Below are 24,697 nucleotides of genomic sequence, written 5' to 3' on the forward strand. Positions count from 1 at the left end.
AAGTGTCCCCATGTAAAATCACTAAATCATGGCGGTTGTTTCGGAGAGCCTTGGAAGGCCCAATACCTGTCCAGGGCCCCAACCAAATGGGCAGAATTGCATGGCCTTGTGGAATGGGCGAGGTGTGAATGAGGAGAGCAAGAGGGTGGAAGTAGTGTGTGTGTTCAAGAGTACGAGATATGCCATAATGGGATTGTGTGAAATAAAGATGAAACGGTGTGAACTGGAGGAGTGGAAGGATATAAAATGTGTAAGGTAGGGCATGAATGAGCAAGGAAGATGCAAGGAAGGAGTTGCTTTGTTGATGAACGAAGTGTGGCAGAGTGGAATGAGAGACTACAAATGTGTGAGCTCGAAATGTATGTATGCCAAGTTCAAGTTTGAGAAGGTGAAAGTGACAGTGATTGTAGCATATGCACCATGTGATGACAGGAGTGAGACAGAAAGACAGGTTTTAGGATAAGCTGGATGAAGTAGTAGGATAAATGCCCAGGAGCAATAAAGTGTTTGCAATGGGTGATTTGAATGGGAGAGTAGGCACTGGTCATGTGAATAATATCATCATCATATCATCATCATCTGGACTTCCTTTCCCACCTTAGGGCAGGGTGAGGAGTAGTAATGTTCAGACAGGCCAAATTTGCCCAGTCCAGTGGGCCATGCTTCCGTTCTCTCACCATTCAAGCCTCCGGAAGCCTGGCTCTATCTGATACGCCAAAAACATTCACCACTTTATATGGCTTCACATAAATGTATCCAGTAGGGTCAGTCCAGACGCTATCACAATAAAAAGGGGTGCCAAATGCCTGATCATGCATTTCTCCTCACAATATTCATCCAGCCAGCTTGATCACTTGTCGGTCCCCTAGCCTCACCAATTTCCAAACGTCTTTTCCTCATGCACTCATCCACCATATCCTTCCACCCTCTCCTTGGCCAACTTCGCCTCCTCCCTCCTTCAAATTCGCTCAGATATACCTTTTTCACCACTCTGTTGTTATGCATTCACTCCACATAACCATACAATTTCAGTACACTTTCTTCGATTCTGGTGTCCACAGACTTCCTCACTCCACATCTTTCACAAATCACATTATTTTGTATCCTATCCACTCACTGTACTCCACGTACATTCCTCACCAGTCCAATCTCCACTGCACTTACTTGACTTTTCATTTTCATGTCACACCTTAGTCTCACATCGATATGTTAAAGTTGGCACTAACACTCCTTCATGTAAGCCTCATGCAGCTCCAACACTCAAGCCTTTGTTTCTTATCAAGACCTTCATTCCATCAGCTGTTTTCCTTCCTTGTGTGACTCTACTTTCCACTTTTGCACATTTTCCTCTTTTCTGTCACTGTATTCAGGTATTTGAACTCTTTCACAAGTTCCAGTCTGTTTCCATTCACTGGAACATTGCACTGGGAGTCACCTTCTCTTTCAGTAACCATCACTTTACTCTTTTCAACATTTGCTCCGAAGGCACGATACTCACAGACATCAGCAAAACTCTACACTAGTCTACCAAGTTCTTGTCCGGTATTTGCAAGTAGCACTGCATCAATAGCAAACAACTAATTTGAGATATTCCATCCATCACCAGCACCATCCCTCTCTCCATTACTCATGTTTTTACTTCTCTCATCACCCCATCCATATATATAATGAACATATAGTGTATATAATGGATAATAATGGAGCACCAGGAGAGAATGATATTGGGAACTAACTGAAGGACATGCATCAGCAAAGAAGGTTGTGCATTTGTAATTCTTATTTCAAACACAAAGATGCACATAAATATATAGTTATAGAGGGAATGGAGATTGTGTTGAAAGAAGCCTGATTGATTATGTGCTTGTAGAGAAATCAATGCTGGGAAGTGTTGTTGATAGGGCAGTGAGAGGACAGTGTGGAGGTTTATCAGATCATATGATTGTGGTATGCAAGATCAAGCTGAGGGGAGTGAGGTGGACCAAGAGACAGAGGAGCAGCCAGAAAGAGAGAATGAAAGCCAAGAAGCTGAGGATCAAAGAAATTAATACAGGGCCAAAGTGGGGGAGGAGTTAGGTTCAGTGAATTGGAATGAAATGGATCTGGACAGCTTGTGGAATGCATACAGGGATTGCTTTGTTAGGAATGATAAAGGGGTGTATGGTATAGCAAGAGTAACAACAAAGAAGAATGGTATGGCATGGTGGGATGAAGAAGTTAAGAGAGCAGTGGAGGAAAAGATGAAGTGGCATGAGTAGACATTTGACAGGGGTTCAGTTGAAATAAGAACTGAATTTACTGAGAGCAAGAAGCATGTAAAGAGACTAGTGAAGAGGAAAAAGTTGAAGGTAAATGATGGTCTAAGAAGAAAAATGAATGCAAATTACTCTGAAAATCGGAAGTTATTCTGGAAAGAGATGTGGAAATGTAGAAGTGACAGTGGAAAGAAATGTGAAAGTGTGAAGGATTAAGTGGTAGATTTGACCACTGGTCTACATTTTGAAAAAAAATTTCTTCTGATTTAATGATTCATGCTGATTTCGTACAATTCGAGAGTGCTTATTTCGAATATACTTTCAAAAATTATGTTGGACATCAAAATTATTCACAAAACACATGAGTATATTTGCGCAATAAAGGGAACACAGCAGGCATTAAACGGCACTTTAATGGAAATTCACTGGAATGGCTACCACACAAATGCATAAATGTGATGTGCAAACAATTGATTAGCACTGGCAGTTGACCTAAGGCTGGAATTTCCTTCTCCTAGATTTCCTAGTGTATTCAGTGTCCGATCAGTCGCGCTGCAAGCACCGGCAGTAGTCTGCCATCATGTTGGCATTCCATCCCTCTTCATATCTGTGTGCCTTCATCTTGATGTCCTGGTGAAACCTTTCACCTTGTTCTTCACTGGTTGTGCCAAGATTTTCCGGGAAAAAGTTCATGTGACTCTGCAGAAAATGCACTTTCACGCTCATGTTTGCCCCCAAGTCTCTCAACGATGTCAGGAGAGTTTCTGCGATGGATTCATAGTTTTCTTCTTTCTCGTTTCCAAGAAAATTCGAAACTACGTTGGCAAATGCAGTCCAGCAATCTTTTTCACCGGGTGTCGTGGATTTCACGAATTCTTCATCCTTCACAAAACACATGCGTATATTTGCGCAATAAAGGGAACACAGCAGGCATTAAACGGCACTTTAATTCACATGAACTTTTTCCCGGAAAATCTTGGCACAACCAGTGAAGAACAAGGTGAAAGGTTTCACCAGGACATCAAGACGAAGGCACACAGATATGAAGAGGGATGGAATGCCAACATGATGGCAGACTACTGCCGGTGGGCCATTGAATATTCCTGCCTTGAGTTTTTCTTCCAGAAGTGCAGGGAACTTCAAGCAAAGGTATTAGAAGCATGCGCGTTCCTTGTCGAGAGCTCTTACAAATTGTTTCGTCAGACCTAATTTTATATGTAGTGGGGCAGCAAAACCTTCTGAGGTTGAACTAGCAGTACATTTTTGATGTTCTCTCCAATGGTGAACCGTTCTCTGGATGGCCATTCCTTCCATATCCAATGTTCCTTCTTCGCATGGCTGTCTCAGAGACACAGAAAAACAAGGAAATGTGGTGTAATCGCCTTGATGCCCTAAAACCATCGATAGCACCTTCAAGTCACCGCACACCATCCAGTTGTGATCACTGTATTTGATTTTTTCAAGAACCAATTTCATTGTGTCATATGTTTCTTTCAAGTTGACTGAATGACCGATGGGAATGAAGGCAAGTTTGTTGTCGTTGTGCACACACCTCAAACTTCTCTTCGAACTGTCAATAAAGAGCCTCTGTTCATCTGGCATGTATTCACATCCCACATCCCATCTTCTCAGTCAGCCCCTTAATATCTTTACATTAGGTAAAACCACATTCCTTTGTGAAGTCTATCTATCTATCTATTGCCAGACACCATAATCCCATAAGGGGTGGCCACGTGACTTTGAGTTATTGGTTTTACGGGGAGGGACACTAACCTTCCACCAACCCACTTGTTGTCACGTAGGGAGCACGTATGGGTTGGTTATATGGTTACCACCCAGCGTTGTAAATGGTTTCTTGGCTTAGTAATGCGGTAAATCTGCCTCTCGGTTGCAGTACTTGATGTTTGTTCCGGGTGCCAACATGTTCTTATCTTTGAGCCTTGACCCCAATAATTCTGCAGATAGCTTTGACAGATTGAGATCCCTTACCAATTCATTCAGTTCAGCCTGCGTGAATGGTCTCGTACTCTTGATACCGCTACATGAGGCAATATATTCATCATCATTGGTATCAGATAGTTAATGCGTTGGACCTTTATCCAAACTTGCGACATCCAAAGTGGTGAAAGTAGGCACAGGGACTTCATCTGAGTGAAGAACAGGACGCAATGCTGTGGGAAGATTAAGATACTCAGTACAGGTTTTCGTCTTCGAGCTGAAACAAGACACATTGACCATGCAAAAATAACAATCAGTCAGGTGGTTTGGGGGTTCCCGCCATACCATCGGAACTCCAAAACTGAGACTCTTCCTCTGAGGTTTTGTTTATTGTCTGAGGTTCTCAACACATGTCCTGTACACCTTATGGGGGGCCCATGGTTTCTCCCGGTCACCAAGAGGAACACCAAAGTAAGCGCGATACACTTTGCAAACGAACTCTGTGATTTTTGTGCTCTGTTTTGGGATGGTAAAGATCCACAGATATAGCAAAACACATCAGGATCAGTTTTACATTTTCTACAAGAAGCCATTGTTTTCTGCGACACAGTCAGTATAAATGAAGCAATAGCTGGCTCAACCAATCAGCACAGCACCGACACTGCAGTCATCCAACTGACAACTAACCCCTTCCTACCGGCCGTATTGTAGACAACTAGCCCCTCCCTACCAGGCGTTCTGTCATCGGCTGTTGAATCATATCAGCTAGAGGTGCTTCCTGTCCCTACATCTCGGACTGACAAAGGCATAATACCGCATGTACACGGTAGCAACCAAAATATTAGGGGCACAGCGTAATATGGCATTTTATATTAATCTACCTCAGCATTATATTACAGTGGGGCCATTTCAGGGATAGCATTCAACATTTTGTGGGAAAATTTGATGCCCTACCTGAAAATGGTTGTAATTTTCGGAATCACCATTCCAGAAATATCCTTAATCTGGTATGAGCCACTAGTCAGCAAAAGTGATGTAGACCAGTGAATGAAGTAAGGACCAGATGGAAAGAATATTTTGAAAGTCTGGTGAATGGGAATGAAGAGAGCAAAGTGACTGTTAACATGATTGATTTGGGGGGTATACAGAGAAGGAATGCAATGCCAGGAAATGGGAAAGCAGCTGGAGTTGATGAGGTGTATACAGAGTTGATTAAGTGTAGTGGAGAGAGTGGAATGAAGTGCTTGCTGGAGATGTGTAAGAAGGCATGGATGAGTTAAACTGTGCCAGTAGAGTGGAAAAAGGCAGTGATTGTACCCCTGTACAAAAATAAAGGTGAGCGAAGTGAGTGCAAGAATTATCGTGACATAAGTCTGTTGAGTGTTTTAGGGAAGGTATATGGTAGAATTACTATATTATACCCTAGAGAAAGTAAGAGAGACATCGGAAGTCCTAGTGAGTGATGAACAGGGTGGCTTTAGGAATGGCATAGGATGTGTGGATCTAATATTTCCAGTTAGACAGATAGTGGAGAAGGCTTGTGAGAAGGACTATAAGTTGTTTATGGCATATATGGATCTGGAAAACGCATATGACAAAGTGCAGTAGATACAGAAAGACTGAAAGGTTTTGCAAATGTACAGTGTAGATGGTAAGTTGCTAGGTGCCGTCATAAGTTTGTATGATGGTAGTGAGGCATGTGTGAGGGTAAATGGGCATCTGCTGTAAGATAGGGGTATTCGAAGCGCTTTGGCTATTTTTCATTGTACTAAGGTTTGTAGTGCAATATTTAAGGCACTTAAAATGCCTTACTGTATGGGTAATAAAATTCAGTGGTCCTATTTCATATGTGAAAGTGGATTTTAACATAGAAAAACACAGGAAAGACGTATTTGAAAAATTAACCCGTCACGTCCCGAGGTTTTCCGCACCTCCGACATCCCCCAGTCCCGAGGTATTTTCAAATTTTTTTTTTTGGCTAAAACCTTTGCTTTTGGTGAGAAACATCGAAAATTCATAGAGAAATCGCTCACCTGAGGTTTAAAGTGCCCAATCCAGGTAGGAGTTCCTCCTTACCTGAGTGGGTTTTCTAACATGCTGGCACCAAAGAAAACGAGTTCTATGGGAGGGTAACTATTTTATCCACTCATAAATGGTATTTATTTATTTACTTGGTACGAATGTATATGTAGTATGACAGTATATTGGTTTTCAAGCAGTAATAAAGGCATTATAAGCATTGTTTCACTCACTAACTAATCACCATACCTGACCTATTTTAGCCACACTACCTGATCATTATTTCTGGCTGTTTCTTCTTCTAATGCTATGTAAACATTGTCCTCCACATTGTCATCGATTGGGGAATCACTCTGTCCCTGAATAACTTTACTAGCCAGGTCACTGGTAACAGGTCCTTTGCCAAGACAATGGCGTGAGGGGGGGAGGGGGGAGGTTATGCAGTGTAAGGCATTGTCCCTGCTTGGTATCTTGTACAGGAATAGAGGAAGGTGTCCCGTGTATACATACGAAAAATCACGTGCGAAAATTGAAAATTGTGCAAATTAGCGACCTTGCAATTGCACGACGTACTGGTACGTCGCCGGGACTGGCAAATGCAAATCATTGCAACGTACCCATACGTCGTCGGGACGGGGCGGGTTAAAATAATGTTTATCAACACCTGATGTAGGTCAATGAGGTGCTTCTGAAAAGCTCCGGCCCAATTGAGGGCACTGCAGACTTTAGTTTAATACATTCCTGCGCTGTTGAAAAACCTTATTTCTCTGTTAAATATCAACGCTGGTGTGTGAAACTGTGAATCACGGTATTGTCATATACCATAATATAAATAATACAAATAGAAAACATAATTATAATGTAGCTTGAATTGTTTTCTTAATCATATATGGAAATGAAATATTCATTGAGAGCAACCCAACTATTTCATTGGTCCTGTAATGTAACATTTCTACTATACTGTATAGTGGAAGTGAGGTTCTTAATATATAGTTGGCTCAGACTGTAAATTATGCCTAGTGGGTATCTTGGCATATTCGGCCTCTATGTTGCCATAAATTTAATGTTGAGTATCCATCCATCCATCCAGCATCCAATCCTGTGTGTTCCCATAAGGAGCGTAAGAGACCAGGACTGGGCAAGTTGGTCCTGACATTTAAGATGAGAGTGACCAGCTTCATTCATCCCTGAATGGCATTATGTGAGCAATAAACCCCAACCATCCCTTGGTTATAAACCTACACCCGCTCAATCCAATTGGAGTGCTGTAATTACTCAGTAAACCACCAGGCATCATAATTTAGTTATATGGTTACCAACCAGCATAGTAAATGGTAACCTGGTGTACAGGACACCATTTGGGTTGTCAATCAGTGTAGAGTCACCCACAGGCAGAAGGAAGAGGAAAGAGTGAAGGACGAAAGACGGAAGAGGGAGTGTAAAGTCACCCATAGGCAGAAGGAAGAGGAAAGAATGAAGGAAAGGAAGACAGAAGAAGAAGGAAGGAAAAGAGGAAAGAGCAGACACCCAAAGCAGCACTACATTGAGTGTGGATGGTGAGTGCCCCCCACATACCAGCATTCATCATCACATTTCATCCAGTCTAGGAGACCATCCTAATACCAGGGTCATTTATGCATCATTGTTTGGCGGATCTTGCTGAGGATGGACATTGAAGGTAAATTAAGCCAAGACATCTGCCTTCCCTACACATAGAGGGAGTCAAGTTCTGTATTCACGATCAGCATAGCTGGATGTAGAGGAGTTCACGGTAAGTGATTTTGGAATGAATGAGAAGTTGAGAACATAATCTCTGGTGAAAAACTTAAATGGGACTGTCCTGTGCTGCACATGTGTGACTTGGGTGGGCAAAGTGTTGAATACCAGTATTTACTCAACATTATATTTAAGCTAACATAGAGACTGAGTGAGTCAAGATTTCCACTAGGCTTAATATGCAGTCTGAGCCAACTATATTGTAAGAACCTCACTTCCACTACATGTACTGATAGTAGAAATGTAATATTACAGGACCAGCGAAATGGTGGGGTTGCCCTCAGTGAATACTGTATTTGATTTCCATATATGATAAGTAAAACAATTCGCACTACATTATACAGTAATCACGTTTTCTATTTGTATTATTTATATTATGGTATGTGACATTACAGGGATTTACAGTTTCACACTGCAGTGTTGATATTTAACAGAGAAATAGGTTTTTTTATACAGCACAGGAATTTGTTAAACTAGAGTCCACAGTGCCCTCTATCGGATACTAGCTATGAAAGCACCCCATTGGACTCAGTGGGCTTTCCTTCAGTGCAACATTTGAGGTTTTCATTCGAATCACTCTGACCTTCGATGCCTTCTTGCCCAGTATTGTCCTTTGGTTGTGTGCCTTCAGGAGACCCACCTCTCCGCTCCTCGTACTTCAGTTCGAATTGAACCAGCCAGAAGTTCAGTTATATAGGTCGATTGATCCTCCTTCAATCCATGACTGTTTCAAGCGTTCAGCCTTGTAAACAACATACGGACTAAGGTGCTTTCCACTGGCAGTCATGGAGAACATGGTGGATGTTGAACTTTTCATCATATTCATGATATGCTCTGCATGTTTTATACCACACTGGAATATCGAGAGCCTTCCCTTAGAATCATCCATGATGTTGGTTTCGTCATAGTTAATGATGTTCACAGGAGGTACTCCCCTAAGACTGTCTTCTGGCTTTTTAAAGTAGGCTGCTATGACCTCTTCAGAGACAGCAACCCTCTTCCTCAAAATATTATGGCATATCCTGGAAGACAGCAGGACTTTATGTCTCTTCAGGAAGCCATGTACCCAGTCTGTACCTGGGAGATTAGCTTTGAAATCCACGATGTAGTGTCTACAAATGTTCAGATAGTACTTGATGAAGTTGCAGCATATAAATTGTTGAAGTTGCAGCATATAAATTGTTGAAGTTGCAGCATATAAATTGTTGAAGTTCTATCTATCTATCTATAGCCCGACGCCCTAATCCCGCAAAGGGTGGCCGCAGACAAAACGCCTCCAAGTCACTCTGTCACCCACCATTTGACTCCCCTCCCCCCAACTCACCCCCCCCTCCCTCATATACCTCTCAACTCCATCCCTCCACCTCATCCTCGGTCTACCTCTCCCTCTCCCTCCCTCCACCTCACCTACATACACCCTCTTAGTCAGTCTTTCATTCTCCATTCTCTCCACATGTCCAAACCACCTCAGTGTATTTCTCCTAATCTTTTCAACCACATCCACATCTACCCCACAACGTTCCCTCACTTCTTCATTCGTCAACCAGTCCCTCCACGTCACTCCACATGCTCCTCTCAAGTAACTCATTTCCACTGCTCTCACTCTTGACTTGTTCCCCTCTTGCAAGGTCCACACCTCGCTTCCATACGTCAGGGTAGGGATCACAATACCATCATGCAGTGACTTCTTAACTTCCATACTCACCTCCCTATTTCTCATCACCGCTTTCAGTGTACCAACAACCTTCCTTCCCTGCTGTACCCTTTCACGTACTTCATCCCCCAAAGTTCCATCCTTACTCATCACACTACCCAAGTACTTGAATGCACTCACATTCTCCATATCCTCACCATCCTATCTCACTGCACACTCTGTGACTTCATTCCTCTCAAACACCATAACTTTACTTTTGTTTACATTAACTTTCAGCTTCCTCCTCCTACACACTGTCCCAAATTCATTCACCAAACCTTGCAACTCCCATTCATCTTCACTCAACAATACTGTATCATCAGCAAACAGCAACACCGGAAGCTTCCAAATCTCACCCTCATTCATTAGGGCCACCCCCACATCCACTGCCCTACCTTGCACCTCCTTTACAACCCCATCCATATATATATTAAACAGCCATGGAGACATCACACACCCCTGTTTCAGTCCCACATTGAGATCAAAGAACTCACTCAGCTCACCATCCACTCGCACCGTAGCCCTAGCTCCCTCGTACATACTCTTCACAGCACTCAACAATTTCCCCTCCACTCCATATATTCTCAATACCTTCCACATACCTTGCCTATCTATTCTGTCATAAGCTTTCTCCAAGTCCATGAAGGCAGCATACACTTTCCTTCCCTTCTCTAGATACTTCTCCACTAAACATCTTAGAACAAATATCTGATCTACACACCCTTTTCCCTTCCTAAATCCCCCTTGTTCTTCTCCAACTAGCTCCTCTGTCATATGCCTAACCCTATCAATGAGTATTCTTGAGTATTGTTGAAGTTGCAGAATATAAATTATTGAAGCTGCAGCATTTAAATTGTTGAAGTTGCAGCATATAAATTGTTGAAGTTCTATTTATCTATCTGTCTATAGCCCAATGCCCTAATCCCGCAAAGGGTGGCCGCAGACAAAACGCCTCCAAGTTGCTCTGTCACCCACCATTTGACTACCCTCCCCCCAACTCACTCCCCCCTCCCTCATATACCTTTCAACTCTATCCCTCCACCTCATCCTCGGTCTTCCCCTCCCTCTTCCTCCCTCCACCTCACCTACATACACCCTCTTAGTCAGTCTTTCATGCTCCATTCTCTCCACATGTCCAAACCACCTCAGTGTATTTCTCCTAATCTTCTCAACCACATCCACCCCACAACGTTCCTTCACTTCTTCATTCGTCAACCAGTCCCTCCACGTCACTCCACATGCTCCTCTCAAGTAGCTCATTTCCACTGCTCTCACTCTTGACTTGTTCCCCTCTTGCAAGGTCCATGCCTCGCTTCCATACGTCAGGGTAGGGATCACAATACTATCATGCAGTGACTTCTTAACTTCCATACTCACCTCCCTATTTCTCATCACTGCTTATATATGTATATGTATATATAATTGCAGCATATAAATTGTTGAAGTTGCAGCATATAAATTGCCCCAAAGTGCTAAGTCAAATTGCCTCAGGGGGCTGAGTCAAAATGCCCTGTTAATCAGAAATAATAATTTATAAACAGAAGCAGCTAACTTACTTTGGTAGGTAGTTAAACATTAATGACACTTAGAATGTTATTATATATCCAAGGGACAGTGGTGAAAATTACAATTACTCCTGTCTTCCTTATAAAACACAGCTCAAAAAAATCTGAATAACATGAATGAAAAACTGACCACAGTTCACTTACCTTCCGCAAGCTATCCCTTAATTTCATTTTCAGTATAAATTAATGATTTTAGAGTATAGTGCCAGTGAAGAAGTCAAATATACCCCTATTTACACTGTCTGGACCACCTGAGTCTCATTACCCCTCATTGAGTCTAACTGCCCCAGGCGAGTTGAATAGCCCCAGCTTATGGTAAGTGAATGGTTCATGATCAGTGTGGGCTTGCAACAAGGTTGGGTAACATCCCCATGGTTGTTCAGTATTTATATGGATGGGGTGATGAGAGAAGTAAATACACGAGTAATGGAGAGAGGGATGGTGATTGTAATGATTGGTGATGGATGGAATATCTCAAATTTGTTGTATGCTGATGATGCAGTGCCACTTGCAAATACTGAACAAGAGCTTGGTAGACTAGAGCAGAGTTTTGTATATGTCTGTGAGCAATGTGCCCTTAGAGCAAATGTAGAAAGAGTAAAGTGATGGTTGTTGAAAGAGAAGGTGACTCCCAGTGTGATGTCACAGTGAATGGAGAGAGGCTGGAGTTGGTGAGAGAGTTCAAATACCTGGATACAGTGACAGAAAAGAGAGGAACATGTACAAAAGAAGTAGAAAGTAGAGTGACACAAGGAAGGAAAGTAGCCAGTATTATGAAGACCATGATAAGAAACAGAGGCTTGAGTGTTGCAGCCATGCGAGGCTTACATGAAGGAGTGTTATGGATGTGAGACAATGGTGTGGCATGAAAATGAAAATGAAAAGCAGTAGAGATGGTACTGCTGAGGAGTGTATGTGGAGTAGAGAGAGTGGATAGGATACAAAATGTGATTCATGAAAGATGCAGAGTGAGGAAGTCTGTGGACACCAGAATCAAAGAGAGTGTACTGATATGGTATGGTCATGTGGAGAAAATAGATGACAACAGAGTGGTGAAAAAGGCCTATCTGAGTGAATTTGAAGGAGGGAGGAGGCGAGTTAGACCAGGAAGAAGGTGGAGAGATGTGGTGGATGAGTGTGTGAGGAAGAGAGATATGGAAGTTGGTGAGGCTAAGGGACTGGCAAGAGTTTGAGCTGGGTGGATGAATTTTGTGAAGATAAGTGCATGGCCAGAATTTGGCATCCCATTTTAACATGACAAAGTTTGGATTGACTCTGTCCGGTAGTTATATGTGAAGCTACTGAACGTGATGAAATTTTTTTTTCTTATCTGATGGAGCCAGGATTTCGAGGGCTTGAATGATGAGTAAATAGAAGCATGGCCCATTTTGGGCAAACTGTGGCAGTCTGGACATTGCTACTTCTCACCCTGCCTTAGGGTGGGCAAGGAGGTCTGCATGATGATGATGATTTGCTTTGTCTCCTGTTACAGACCATGTGGGGAGATCTCTGTCTCTGTCTGTCTGTTGCGAGATGTCTCAATGCAGGCTCATGGCCTTTGGTTCCTTCTTCCTCGCATTAAAAAAAAAAAAAAAAAAAAAAAAAAAAATCCCATAAGAGGTGGCCACAAACAAATTATCTCCACATCGCCCTGTCCAATGCCACTTCACTGTCTTGCACCCAGCCACACCCCTATCTCTCATTTACCTCTCCACTCCATCCCTCCATCTCTTCCTCGGCCTCCCCCTCCCTTTCTCCTCCTCAACCTCTCTCACATACACTCTCTTTGTTAGTCTCTTGCTCTCCATCCTCTCCACATGGCTAAACCACCACAATGTATTTCTAATGCTTTCTATCACATCCACATCCACACCACAGCACTCCTTCACTTCCAGCAACCTTTCTTCCCTGTTGTACCCTTTCAAGCACTTCATCCTCTAAACTTCCATCGTTACTCATCGTACTACCCAAGTACTTAAACACATTCACATTTTCCATTTCCTCCTCATCCAGCCTCACTGTACATTCACTGACCTCACTTCTCTCAGAGACCATGACTTTACTCTTCCCTACATTCACATTTACATTCCATTTCTTACACACACTCCCAGACTCAGTCACCAAGCCTTGCAGTTACCCTTTGTCTTCATCTAACAATACAGTATCATCTGTAAACAACAGTACAGGGAGTTTCCAAGCACTGCCCTCTCTTATTAGGGTCGCTCAATCATCCACTGCCCTACCTTGTATCTCTTTTATGACGCCATCCATATGCAGATTGAATAACCATGGGGACATGACACATCCCTGTTTCAATCCAACATTCAGATAGAAAAATTCACTCGGTTCACTATCCACTCGGACTGCAGCCCTAGCATCCTCGTACATACTCTTCACAGCATTCAGTAACTTCCCATTTACTCCATAATCCTTAATACTTTCCACACTCCTTGTCTATTCACCCTATCATATGCTTTCTCCAACTCCATGAAGGCTGCATACAACTTCTTTCCCTTCTCTAGAAACTTTTCCACTAAAGACCTAAGAATGAATATCTGATCTACACAACTTCTTCCCATCCTAAAACCTCCCTGTTCTTCTCCAACTGATTCCTCTGTTATTCCCCTAACATGGTCAGGAAGTATCCTAACATATACTTTCCTTATTACACTAAGAAGACAAATGCCCATTTAATTGCCACACACTTTTTCCCCCATTTCCTTTGTACAGGAGAATAATTATATCTGACTTCCAATTATCTGGGACTCTATCTTCCTCCCAGGCCAATCTGCACTTCCTCCATATCCATTCTACTACTCTCACTCCCCCATGCTTCAGCATATCACCACACACTCCATCAATTCCTGGGGTTTTCCCGATTTTGACTTTCTTCATTGCTTCCACTACTTCCATCCTAGTAATTCCTTCCTGGCTTCTCACTTCCCTTCTCCCAGCCATTCCACAGCCACTTACATGCACATTACATTTGTTCTGTATGTTCAACAATTCCTTAAGGTGTTCTCTCCATCTGTTCACTTTTTCTCCCTTCTCCACTAGCAATATACCATTTTTTTCTTTCATTGACTTATTTCTTTATCATCCTGTCTAACTCTCTTTACCTCTTTTCCAGAACATTTTCCTACGTTCCATCCACTTTACACTCATATTCCTTCCAAAATCATCATCCATCTTCTTACTCTCTCTTTCTATCTTTTCACTTCTCTCTTCCTATCAACATTTAACTCTCTTCTTTCTCTCAACTTCCTCCACACTCCTGTTTCTCATCCACACACTACATGCTTTCTTCTCCTGTACCACAACCTGTCTCATCTGTTCATTCCACCATGGTGTTCCTTGAATGCCCCTTCAGCTTTTCGTCACCCCTCACACCACCTCACATGCTGCACAGATTTCTTCTGTGAATATCTTGCACACACTTTCCATGTGTCACATCTGCTCCAGATCATATTCACCCAATCACTCCTCCACTTCTCTCTTCTATTCTGCCTTTTTTTCCATCCTCTTGTAACCTTTCTACCCTCTTTGTATGGACTACTTCCTTTTGTCTTTCTCTGTCTCTGAGGGTTCAAATCAGTGTCAATAACAACTTTAACAAATAACTTATTTTACTTCCAAAAGCTCTGCACAGCACATCACAGAATTGGGTTCTTTTAGATGTTAAGTAGATGCACAGTCAGACACTTCTGCTTGTAGAGTACATACCAAATGGGAACAGTTATATTACGAGATTGCTGTGTACACTCGGATCAAAAATGATTTTTAATGTCATAGAATATCTGCAACCTTATACATCAGTATCATCAAATATCACATTGGCAGATGCATATGTCCATATCTCACTCAGGCATACCAACCATACTGACGAAGATTATGTCAAATACATTTCGTTCACACGTATGTAGAGGTCACCAGTGTAAAGATCATTTTGTATCCGAGTGTACAGGTTAACATATCTACAAATTCTTAACTGACAGTTGGAGTATTTCTTGCAATGTGTCACTAGGTAACTAAAACTAGGGAGAGTGACTTTGAAGAGGCTGGAGTGAGAGTAATAAGTCCTCCATCTTAAACACTCTTGTTACATCCCAGTAGCCACACCTTGTCTCCATCACTGACCCATCTGACAGCAGGATTATATCACTTACCAGTCATATACACGAGGTTGTCATAACGGGTGATTGTGCTATGGTTGGCTAATGCATCCTGTTGGGGCAGTCCTCATCACTTGGGTTCATCACTTCCTTTCCATCCTTGTAATTTGACACGAGTTGTCCCTTATCATATCCGATATGGCACCTACCAGACCGGGTCACAGCTGAGTAAAAGACAGGTCACGGCTAAGGTCAAACATCACATTATTGGCCTCAGATTAGAACTTCACACAGTTGGATAGCAGGCTGGCAACAAAACACGGTTAGTCCCCAGATTAGCAGCCGGATAGCAAACCAGTCACATTTCTTTTGCCATTTAAGTTTGAATGACGTGTGAATGATTGTCAGCCTCATATCTTTGGGTATGCAGTTGGTAGTTTTCCCATTTTCCTACTTTCTCTTGTTTTGGTTCCTACCTCACCATGTCTTTAGATGGAAGAAAAAGATGATGATGATGATGAAAGTTTTCAGACAAACAAGAGTAATCTCTAATTCTCATTGTCAGTTAGTTAAAAAAAAAAAAAGATGACAAACAAGAGCCACTTCCAATTCTCAGTGTCACTTGATCTTAACTATGTTTACACATCACTTCTCTAACTTCATTTAATTATCATTTGCAGGGACACTCCCACATCAGCGGGTCCTAACAGCTTTGGGAAGACACGCATGGGCTTCTGTGACTCCAAGAAAATATATGAGAAACAGCTGAAAGAAGTTCAGGAGAAGGCCAGTAGAGGTGACGTGCTGCAGCCACAACAAAATAATGGAGATCATAGCAGCGATGACTAGGCTGTGTGTTTTGGCTTGGATGGAGAGATTTGTGTTGCAGGGGGGAGAGAAAATGTGTATTGTTGGTTAGAGTAGTGCAGCACTGTGGGTGACCAGTGAATAGGTGCTTGTTGCAGATAGGAGTAAAAGTGTAGGGTTGGCAAGGATAGTGCAGTGTGGTGGATGAGTAGAATGTATATTTGGAGTTTGACAGAGAGAAAATGGTGCCTTTATGAAAAATTAGTGCATTATTTTGGTATGTTAATGGGTGTTGGTGAGTACAAGACGTGAGGATGACTAAGTGAGTGTGTAAGTCAAATGGAGAAGACCAGGATGTAATCTGGGGGGAGAGGAGAGCCTGTTTGAGTAAATTAAGAAAATAACAAGATTGGGTATGGAGAACAAAATAAAAGTAAGATGTAGATCAGGGAGAGTTAGCTTGATAAGAGTGTATGAAACATTCTTCAAACAGTGTTCAGGTTTCAAAGGACAGTGTTTGGATACTAAGAAGGTGCTGGAGAGGGATACTGTGGCACCAGTATAAACAAGTACCTCCACTGCTTGGTTATACAAATGTCCCTCACTTACTCTGTCCCTTGAAAGAGGGATATTAGACTGCAAGAGGTCAGCTTCAGCCTGCAGTCCACTGGGTTCACATCCAGGAGAATGACTTCAGCTTGTGAATAAGAGAAAGTACGGTTTGTAGAATGGTACTTGGTACAGGATATTGGTGTGTGAGAAAAGGTTTGTAATGATATGAAGAAAACATTATGTAAAAAAAATGAATGATAGTAGAAATGTGTGATGAGAACAACATAAAAATTAATTGTTTAATGCAGCTGAACTAGCCCTGGGTTCATAACACCTCAAATCTTCCAGAGTCCAAATTCTAATCACTCATCAGAACCTCAAAAGGTGCCTATAAAACCATTTATATGTCCAACATTCATGTAACAGTTGAAAATGACCCACAGTCATATCACTTTACTGCAGTTCTGCTGGACAGAGCCAAGATTGTCAAGCTGATTTTACCCATTTGCCAGTAGTTTAAGCAGTTTCAGAGTAAGAGAATTTAAAATATATGTCCATTTTTTAATACAGTACATATTTAGTTATTGTTTTTCGGCAATTTAGTTGAAGCAGTAGGTAGTGCAGTTTTCAGTTCAGTGATGCACTTTGCAGTCAATACAGGTACTTGACCTCTTATCTGGCTACCCAGAAACTGGCTTTCTCTAAATTCATCTATTTTTCAGGTCTACTAGTGCATAACCTTTCACATGATGGAGTAAGATTTTTAAAAATTGAAATAAAGGAAAGTCTTGCTGTCATTTTGTTTCCAAAATTACCCCTGTTTTCACGTCAGTGCTGGCACAGTTGTAGTTCACGAACAGTATTTATCACTACATGGTATTGTGGTACTGGTGAGCTCAGGTTACCACCAAATGTACATTTGATATCACACAGGCACTTGCACTGTCATCACCACCACTAAACACTCTTACCAGTCTCTACAACACCCTCATTGATTGTGGAACTGCTAGTTGGAAATATTTATTTCAATGAGAGTAAATGTAGAAAAGAGTAAAGTGATGGTTACTGAGAGAGAAGGTGACTCCCAGTGCAATGTTCCAGTGAATGGAGACAGACTGGAATTGGTCTATCTATTGCCAGATGCCTTAATCCCGTAAGGGGTGGCCACAAACAAATCTCCTCCATGTCGCTTTGTCCCCTGTCATTTCACTGCCCTACTCCCAGCTCACACACCCCTCTCTCATATACCTCTCCACTCCATCCCTCCATCTCATCCTTGGCCTCCCCCTCCCTCTCCCCCCCTCCACCTCACTCACATATGCTCCCCTCGTCAGTCTCTCACTCTCCATCCTCTCCACATGGCCGAACCACCTTAATGTGTTTCTCCTAACACTTCCTATCACATCCACATCCTCACCACAACACTCCTTCACTTCCTCATTTGTCAGTCTGTCTCCCCAAGTAACTCCACATGCTTCTCTCATATAACTCATTTCCACTGCTCTCATACTTGACTTGTGTCCCTACAACAAGGTCTAAGCTTCACTTCCATATGTTAGAGTTGGTATCACAATACTGTCATGTAGTAGCTTTTTCACTTCCATGCTCACTTCCCTGTTTCTTAAAACTGCTTTCAAGGAACCAGCAACCTTTCTTCCCTGCTGCACCCTTTCATGCACTTTGCCCTCCAAACTTCCATCCTTACTCATCACACTACTCAAGTACTTAAATGCACTCACATTCTCCATTTTCTCCCCATCCACCCTCACTGTACATTCACTTACTGTACTTCACTTCTCTCAAAGACCATCACTTTACACTTCCCTACATTGGTACAGTGATTAGAAAAAAGAGGAAAATATCCAAGGGAAGTGGAAAGCAGAGTGACACAAGGAAGGAAAGTAGCTGGTGCAATGAAGGCCGTGACAACAAATGGAGGCTTGAGTTTTGCGGCTGCACGAGGCTTGCATGAAGGAGTGTTAGTGTCTACTTTAACACATGGATGTGAGACTATGATGTGGCATGAAAACAAAAAGTCAAGAGTGAGAGCAGTGGAGATGGGTCTGCTGAGGAATATATGTGGAGTACAGAGAGTGGATAGGATACGAAATACTGTAATCTGATTCATGAAAGATGTACAGTGAGGAAGTTTGTGGACACCAGAATTGATGAGAGTTTTATTGAGATGGTATGGTCACGTTGAGAGAATGGATAACAATAGAGTGGCGAAAAAGGTATATCTGAGCGAATCTGAAGGAGGGAGGAGGCTAGGTAGACCAAGGAGAAGATGGAGGGATATGGTGGATGAGTGTGTGAGGAAGAGAGGTTTGGAAGTCAGTGAGGCTAGGGGACTGACAAGAGACCGAGCTGGCTGGATGAATGTTGTGAGGAGAAGTGCATAATCGGGGATATGGCACCCCTTTTTAATGTGACAGCATCAGGATTGACTCTATCAGGTAGGTTTATGTGAAGCTGCAGAATTTGGTGAATGTTTTTGGCTTATTAGATAGAGCCAGGATTATGGGGGCTTGAATGGTGAGTGAGTGGAGGTGGATTGGGCAGATTTGGGCTGTCTGGACGTTGCTACTCCTCACCCTGCCCTAAGGTGGGAAAGGAGGTCCAGATGATGATTAAGAAAGTAAAAAAAAAAAAAAAAAAAAAGGTGATTAAGTGAATTCACTTGGTGGGTAGTATTGCTTCGGTACCTCTACTGTTCATGAATAGGAATAAAAATATTAATCGGTAAGTAAATAGAATTGTGTTATATTACAAAATATGTTGTGAGCTGGAAGAAGGGCAAGACTGTAACACCAGCCAAACGGGGCAGTACTCGCAAGGTGGATGAAAAATTGATGACAGGGAGAGCTGGAGCTCCTCTTTCATCAGCCCTCGGGACTGGCTTCTGACCATTCCCATTTGGTGAACTCTTTCGGTGTTCCAGTAACAAAGAGTAGGCCAACATGATCTCCAGTACAAGTTCCTCTGTCAACACTAAACTACATGAACATTACATTACATACTACACTTCTTTTTCAATATTTTGTTAAAAATGGCCAGATGGAATGAATTTTTGAAAGGCTGATGAATGGGATAGAAAGAGCAGAACCACTGTAAACATGATTGGTTTTGGTGGTGTGCAGAGAAGGAATGTAGTGATGGGAAATGTAATACCCGCACAGGTGAAGAACGCTGTGAAATGGCTGAAAAACGTGAAAGCAGCTGGGGTTGATGAGGTGTTTGCAGACATGGTTAAGTGTAGCAGAGAGAGCGAAATGAAGTGCTTGTTGGAGATATGTATTTACCTATTTGTATTTACCTATTTGTAGTATACAGGAATTGAGCAATGCTCGTGTTGTCCTGTCTCCATATCCACATTTATCAAGTCTACCTTTACACACATGAATGTTTTTCTCATGCACCACCTCTTTGTCTAAGTCGTTCCAAATATTTAAGAATATACCTAATTGTGATATACACGGAATGTACTATGCTTGTGGGTTTCCGTCGCTGTTTCTCAATAAGTCGAATTTAACTTTAAACTCGTTTAAGTTTTTAGACTGGACGATCTCTTTGTCCAGGCTATTCCATAAGTCTATACTTCTGTAAGGAAAGCTATATTTCTTGATATCCTTCAAGCAGCTTGACTTTTTCAATTTCATTCCATGTCCTCTTGTTGCTCTCTTATCCCATACAAACAGATCTTCTTTGTCAATTTTATCTACTCCCACCATGGTCCTGAACACCGCAATCATGTCTCCCCTCTTTCTCCTTTCCTCTAATGAAGGCAAATCCAGTTTTCCAGCCTCTCTCTGTATGACAGGTCTGTCAGACTGGGGACCATCTTGGTTGCTGTTCTTTGTATTCTCTCAATCTTGTTTATATCTTTCTTTTTGTGTGGGGACCACACTACCGCTGCATATTCTAACCTGGGGCATGGATGAGAAACTGGGCCAGCAGAGTGGGAAAAGGCTGTGATTGTACCCCTGTACAAAAATAAAGGTGCACAAAGTGAGTGCATGAATTATCATGGTATAAGTTTATTGAGTGTGGTAGGGAAGGTATATGGAAGAATTATTATAGAGAAAGTAAGAGAGAGAAAAGTCCCGGTGAATGATGTACAGGGTGGCTTTAGAAGTGGCAGAGGATGTGTGGATCAAATATCTGCAGTAAGACATGTAGTGGAGAAGGCTTGTGAGGAGGACTATAAGGTGTTTATGGCATTCATGGATCTGGGAAAAGCATACAACAAAGTAGACAGTGAAGGATTGTGGAAGGTTTTGTGCATGTACAGTGTAGATGGTAAGCTGCTAGGTGCCATCAAGAGTTTTTATGATGGTAATAGAGCATGAGTTAGGGTAAATGGGCATCTAAGTGAATGGTTCACGATCAGTGTGGGCGTGCAACAAGGTTGTGTGATGTCCCCATGGTTGTTCAATATATACTGTATATGGATGGGGTGATGAGTGAAGTAAAAACACGAGTAATGGAGAGGGGGATGGCTCTGGTAATGAGTGGTGATGGATGGAATAGCTCAAATTTGTTGTATGCTGATGATGCAGTACTACTTGCAGATACGGAACACGAGCTTGGTAGACTAGTGCAGAGTTTTACTGATACCTGTGAGTGTCGAGCCTTGAGTGAGTAAGTGGAGAAAGGAGTAAAGTGATGGTTATTGAGAGAGAAGGTAACCCCCAGTGTGATGTCACAGTGAATGGAGAGAGACTGGAATTGGTGAGAGAGTTCAAATACCTGGCAACAGTGATAGAAAAGAGAGGAAAATGTGCGAAGGAAGTGGAAATAGAGTGATACAAGGAAGGAAAGTATCTGGTGCAATGAAGGCCTTGATAAGAAAGTGAGGATTGTTGCAGCTGCACTAGGCTTACATGAAGGGATGTTGGTGCCAACTTTAACATATGTAGCCTACGTGAGTCTATGGTGTGGCATAAAAATGAAGTCAGGAAAAGTCAGGAGTGAGAGCACTGGAGATAGGACTGCTGAGGAATGTATATGGAGTACAGAGAGTGGATAGGATACGAAATAATTTGATTCATGAAAGATGTGAAGTGAGGAAGTCAGTGGACACCAGAATCGAAAAGAGTGTACTGAGATGGTATTTAAAATGCTACAATATCACCGAGGGCAACCCAACACCCCCAGAAAGGGCCCACAGAGGAGCATATACAGCACGACTGGACTCCGGGCGACAGGGATATGAGTCCGTCCAGGCCGCGTGCCCCTATGACCCAGAGCTCGCCTACCACCACCATAGCAGGAAATCGAGACTACCTTCCGGGCGAGCCGACCACCGACAACCACGGGGTGGAGCTTTTACTCTATCTCCAGTCAGCACCCCTGAGACAGCTGGTAGCCGCTCAACCCTCCTACAGGAGACGGCCTGCAGCCGCTCTGGAGGTGACGAGGAGACGGCCAGAAGCCACCCTGGAGGTACCCTAAACGAGAAGGCCAGTAGCCGTTCGACCCTCCTACAGGAGACGGCCTGCAGCCGCTCCGGAGGTAACGAGGAAACGGCAGGTAGCCGCTCTGAAGGTGCCCCTCAAGAGACGGCCAGTAGCCGCTTGACCCTCTTACAGGAGACAGCTTGCAGCCGCTCCAGAGGTAACAAGGAGATGGCCGGTAGCTGCTCCGAAGGTGTCCCTCGAGAGATGACCGGTAGCCGCTTGACACTCCTACAGGAGACTGCCTGCAGCCGCTCTGGAGGTAACGAGGAGATGGCTGGTAGCCACTCCAAAGGTGCCCTTGAGTCGGCCTGTAGCCGCTCCCTCCCCCAGGCCATGGCCAGTAGCCGGGCCTTAGTGACGGCCGGTAGCTGTGCCCCTAGAAGGCCACAGCCAGTAGCCGGGAACTACGGCGGGAGGTGACTGGTAGCTGCTCCTCCATCAGGTGCTGACTCCTGCCCACAAACACAGAGGGAGACCCCAGCCAGAAAGAGTATTGGAGAGGCCCTGAAACTACCACTGGGCTCTTCTCATTACAGCCGGTTCCTGAGAGGACCCATCTGATGGACCCCGATGGAGGCCAACGCCGCAGACCACTCCTTACAGCGTTCCCAACTGCTGGAGACCGCAGCCCCCAGGACCCCCGGGCGGAACATCCCTTCACCCCGATGCCGGAGATATTCGTAGTCCGTCAGGTACCTGAACAAGAGGTTCAGGCAGCTGTTCAGCCCCAGCCCCGAGGGCCAGACTCCCGTCCCAAGCCCTGAAAGTGTGGGATCCTTCGCCACCAGCAGCTCCAGACGAGAGAGAACGCCCCTATGCGTGATCCCATGGCCCCTGAATAAGGAGGCCCCTGGTGGAACTCAGCTTCGTCAGTAGTGAGGCTGAGTAGTCTCCGACGCCCTTGTACCTGACCGCCAGTACACCCAGTCCCGCCAGTGACTGACAGTGAAAGCACAGTGTCCGTGACATAGTGAAGTAAGGGTAGAGCAGTGAGTGTCAGAATATGGAAAGTCAGTGCGCGAAACATCAGTAGTAATATAAAAGAAAGGTGGAATAAGTACGGTAACAGAGAAACAGTGAACACGGCAAGGCAGTGAAACAAGGGTCTATCCCAGTGAACACGCTTCCAGACAGTGACACCGCCTCACATTAAGATCATACGGAGGCCCCAGTGCAAGAGTAATAATTAACACCCGACCGACAAACCAGTTAGCCTTCCAGCAGTGAAAATAGTGCCACAAACTCCACTAGTATACAGAACCTAGACTTTCCCAAAATAATAGTGTTTAGCTTCTCTGCCCTAAGTGCTATTCACCTTACCCGATCGTGTCCTAAGTATCATCCTGTGCGATACTAACACCCGATGTCTAACCCTTAGTAAAATGCAGTATTGTTATGAAGGGGGATTTGCCAGTTAGGTAGTCTCGTACCTTCCGAGACGTTTTTGGTACCGTAAGTTTCGGTACGAGTCGTCAGAGTTGCCAGTTTGCCTGGTGTTTGTGAGCGTACTTATTTCGTAAGTTAAACATTCATTTATTTTTATGCTCTTTTTTTCTTTATAATGTTTTATTTAAGTAATTGCTTGTCAAATTATGTACGGTAATTTAAATTCGTATGGTTAATGATTTAGAGTGTTATGTAATGTAAGACAACTCTAGAATGTTTTGATGTCTCGTAGTTGGTAACTGTTGTTGCTAGGGGCTGATGCAGACAGTATTCCGAGAGTAATGCAAGCTTATATAAGGATGGGGTAGAGACTGTTTTGAGTGGTTAGTCGGGTTTCACTTCAGTGTGAGTGAAGTGCAGTCGGTTTTGATGCAGTGCTGTTAATGAAGTTTGTGGAGAGTTGCTTTGGAATCATTAAATGTAATTACTGTCTATGAAGATTGTATATTTTTGGTACTTGTGAAAACAGTGGCAAACAGTGACTGGTTATTGAAGTTTGTATATCATTGGAAGTTGAGAAAACAGTGAAGTAATTCACCGGGTCAGTCAGGATCACTTGATGGTCGTGATCGTCAGCTTTTACCCTCCCGGAAGGGAGCTGAGAGCTCATACAGTCCGATCTAAGGGCAAGGCTGTGACCTTCATACACCAACACACCCGTCCCCTTGCTCAAGGGGGACAGTAACCACCCACTTCTTCAGTGAAACTTTTCGCAACCTGAGCGAGGCGCGAACTCCCGTCTACCAGATGGCAAGTGAGAACGTTACCACTGAGCCAGCGAGCGGTGTGTTGAGCATTAAGTGTAATAAGAGTTAGTAAAGTGTGTATAGCTCCAGTGCTTGTGAGAACAGTGAAGTTGGAAAGAATTAAGTGGAATTATTTGGAAAATAAAGACAGTGAACTTTAAGGAGCCAGTGTTTATTTTCGCCTCAGCTGATCTTGTGTACTGCACACCTAAAGGCTGACCATAAGAAGAACAACTCACTGGGCAACGTCCTTCCTGTATACTGTACTACTGCTGTTGGAGCCTGTGGCAGTGTGGGGTGGGGACGTAACACTGGTGTCAGGAGTGTGGATT

At 43.3% G+C, this 24,697-nt stretch overlaps 1 protein-coding gene across 1 annotated transcript in view; it reads left to right on the forward strand.

Annotated features, from left to right (window-relative positions):
• LOC145396820 (uncharacterized) overlaps window positions 1-17,509 on the forward strand; it is a 73,770-nt gene extending 56,261 nt beyond the window's left edge. Inside the window, exon 6 of the mRNA XM_080270105.1 lies at window positions 16,036-17,509. Within this exon, the coding sequence (XP_080126231.1) occupies window positions 16,036-16,204 (169 nt within the window). The 3' untranslated portion in view covers window positions 16,205-17,509. The remainder of the gene's footprint in view (window positions 1-16,035) is intronic.
• The last annotated feature ends 7,188 nt before the right edge of the window (window positions 17,510-24,697 follow it).

The sequence above is a fragment of the Coenobita brevimanus genome, chromosome 39 (genome assembly GCF_032717465.1).
Source record: "Coenobita brevimanus isolate Jiangsu-jjx chromosome 39, ASM3271746v2, whole genome shotgun sequence".
NCBI lineage: Eukaryota > Metazoa > Arthropoda > Malacostraca > Decapoda > Coenobitidae > Coenobita > Coenobita brevimanus.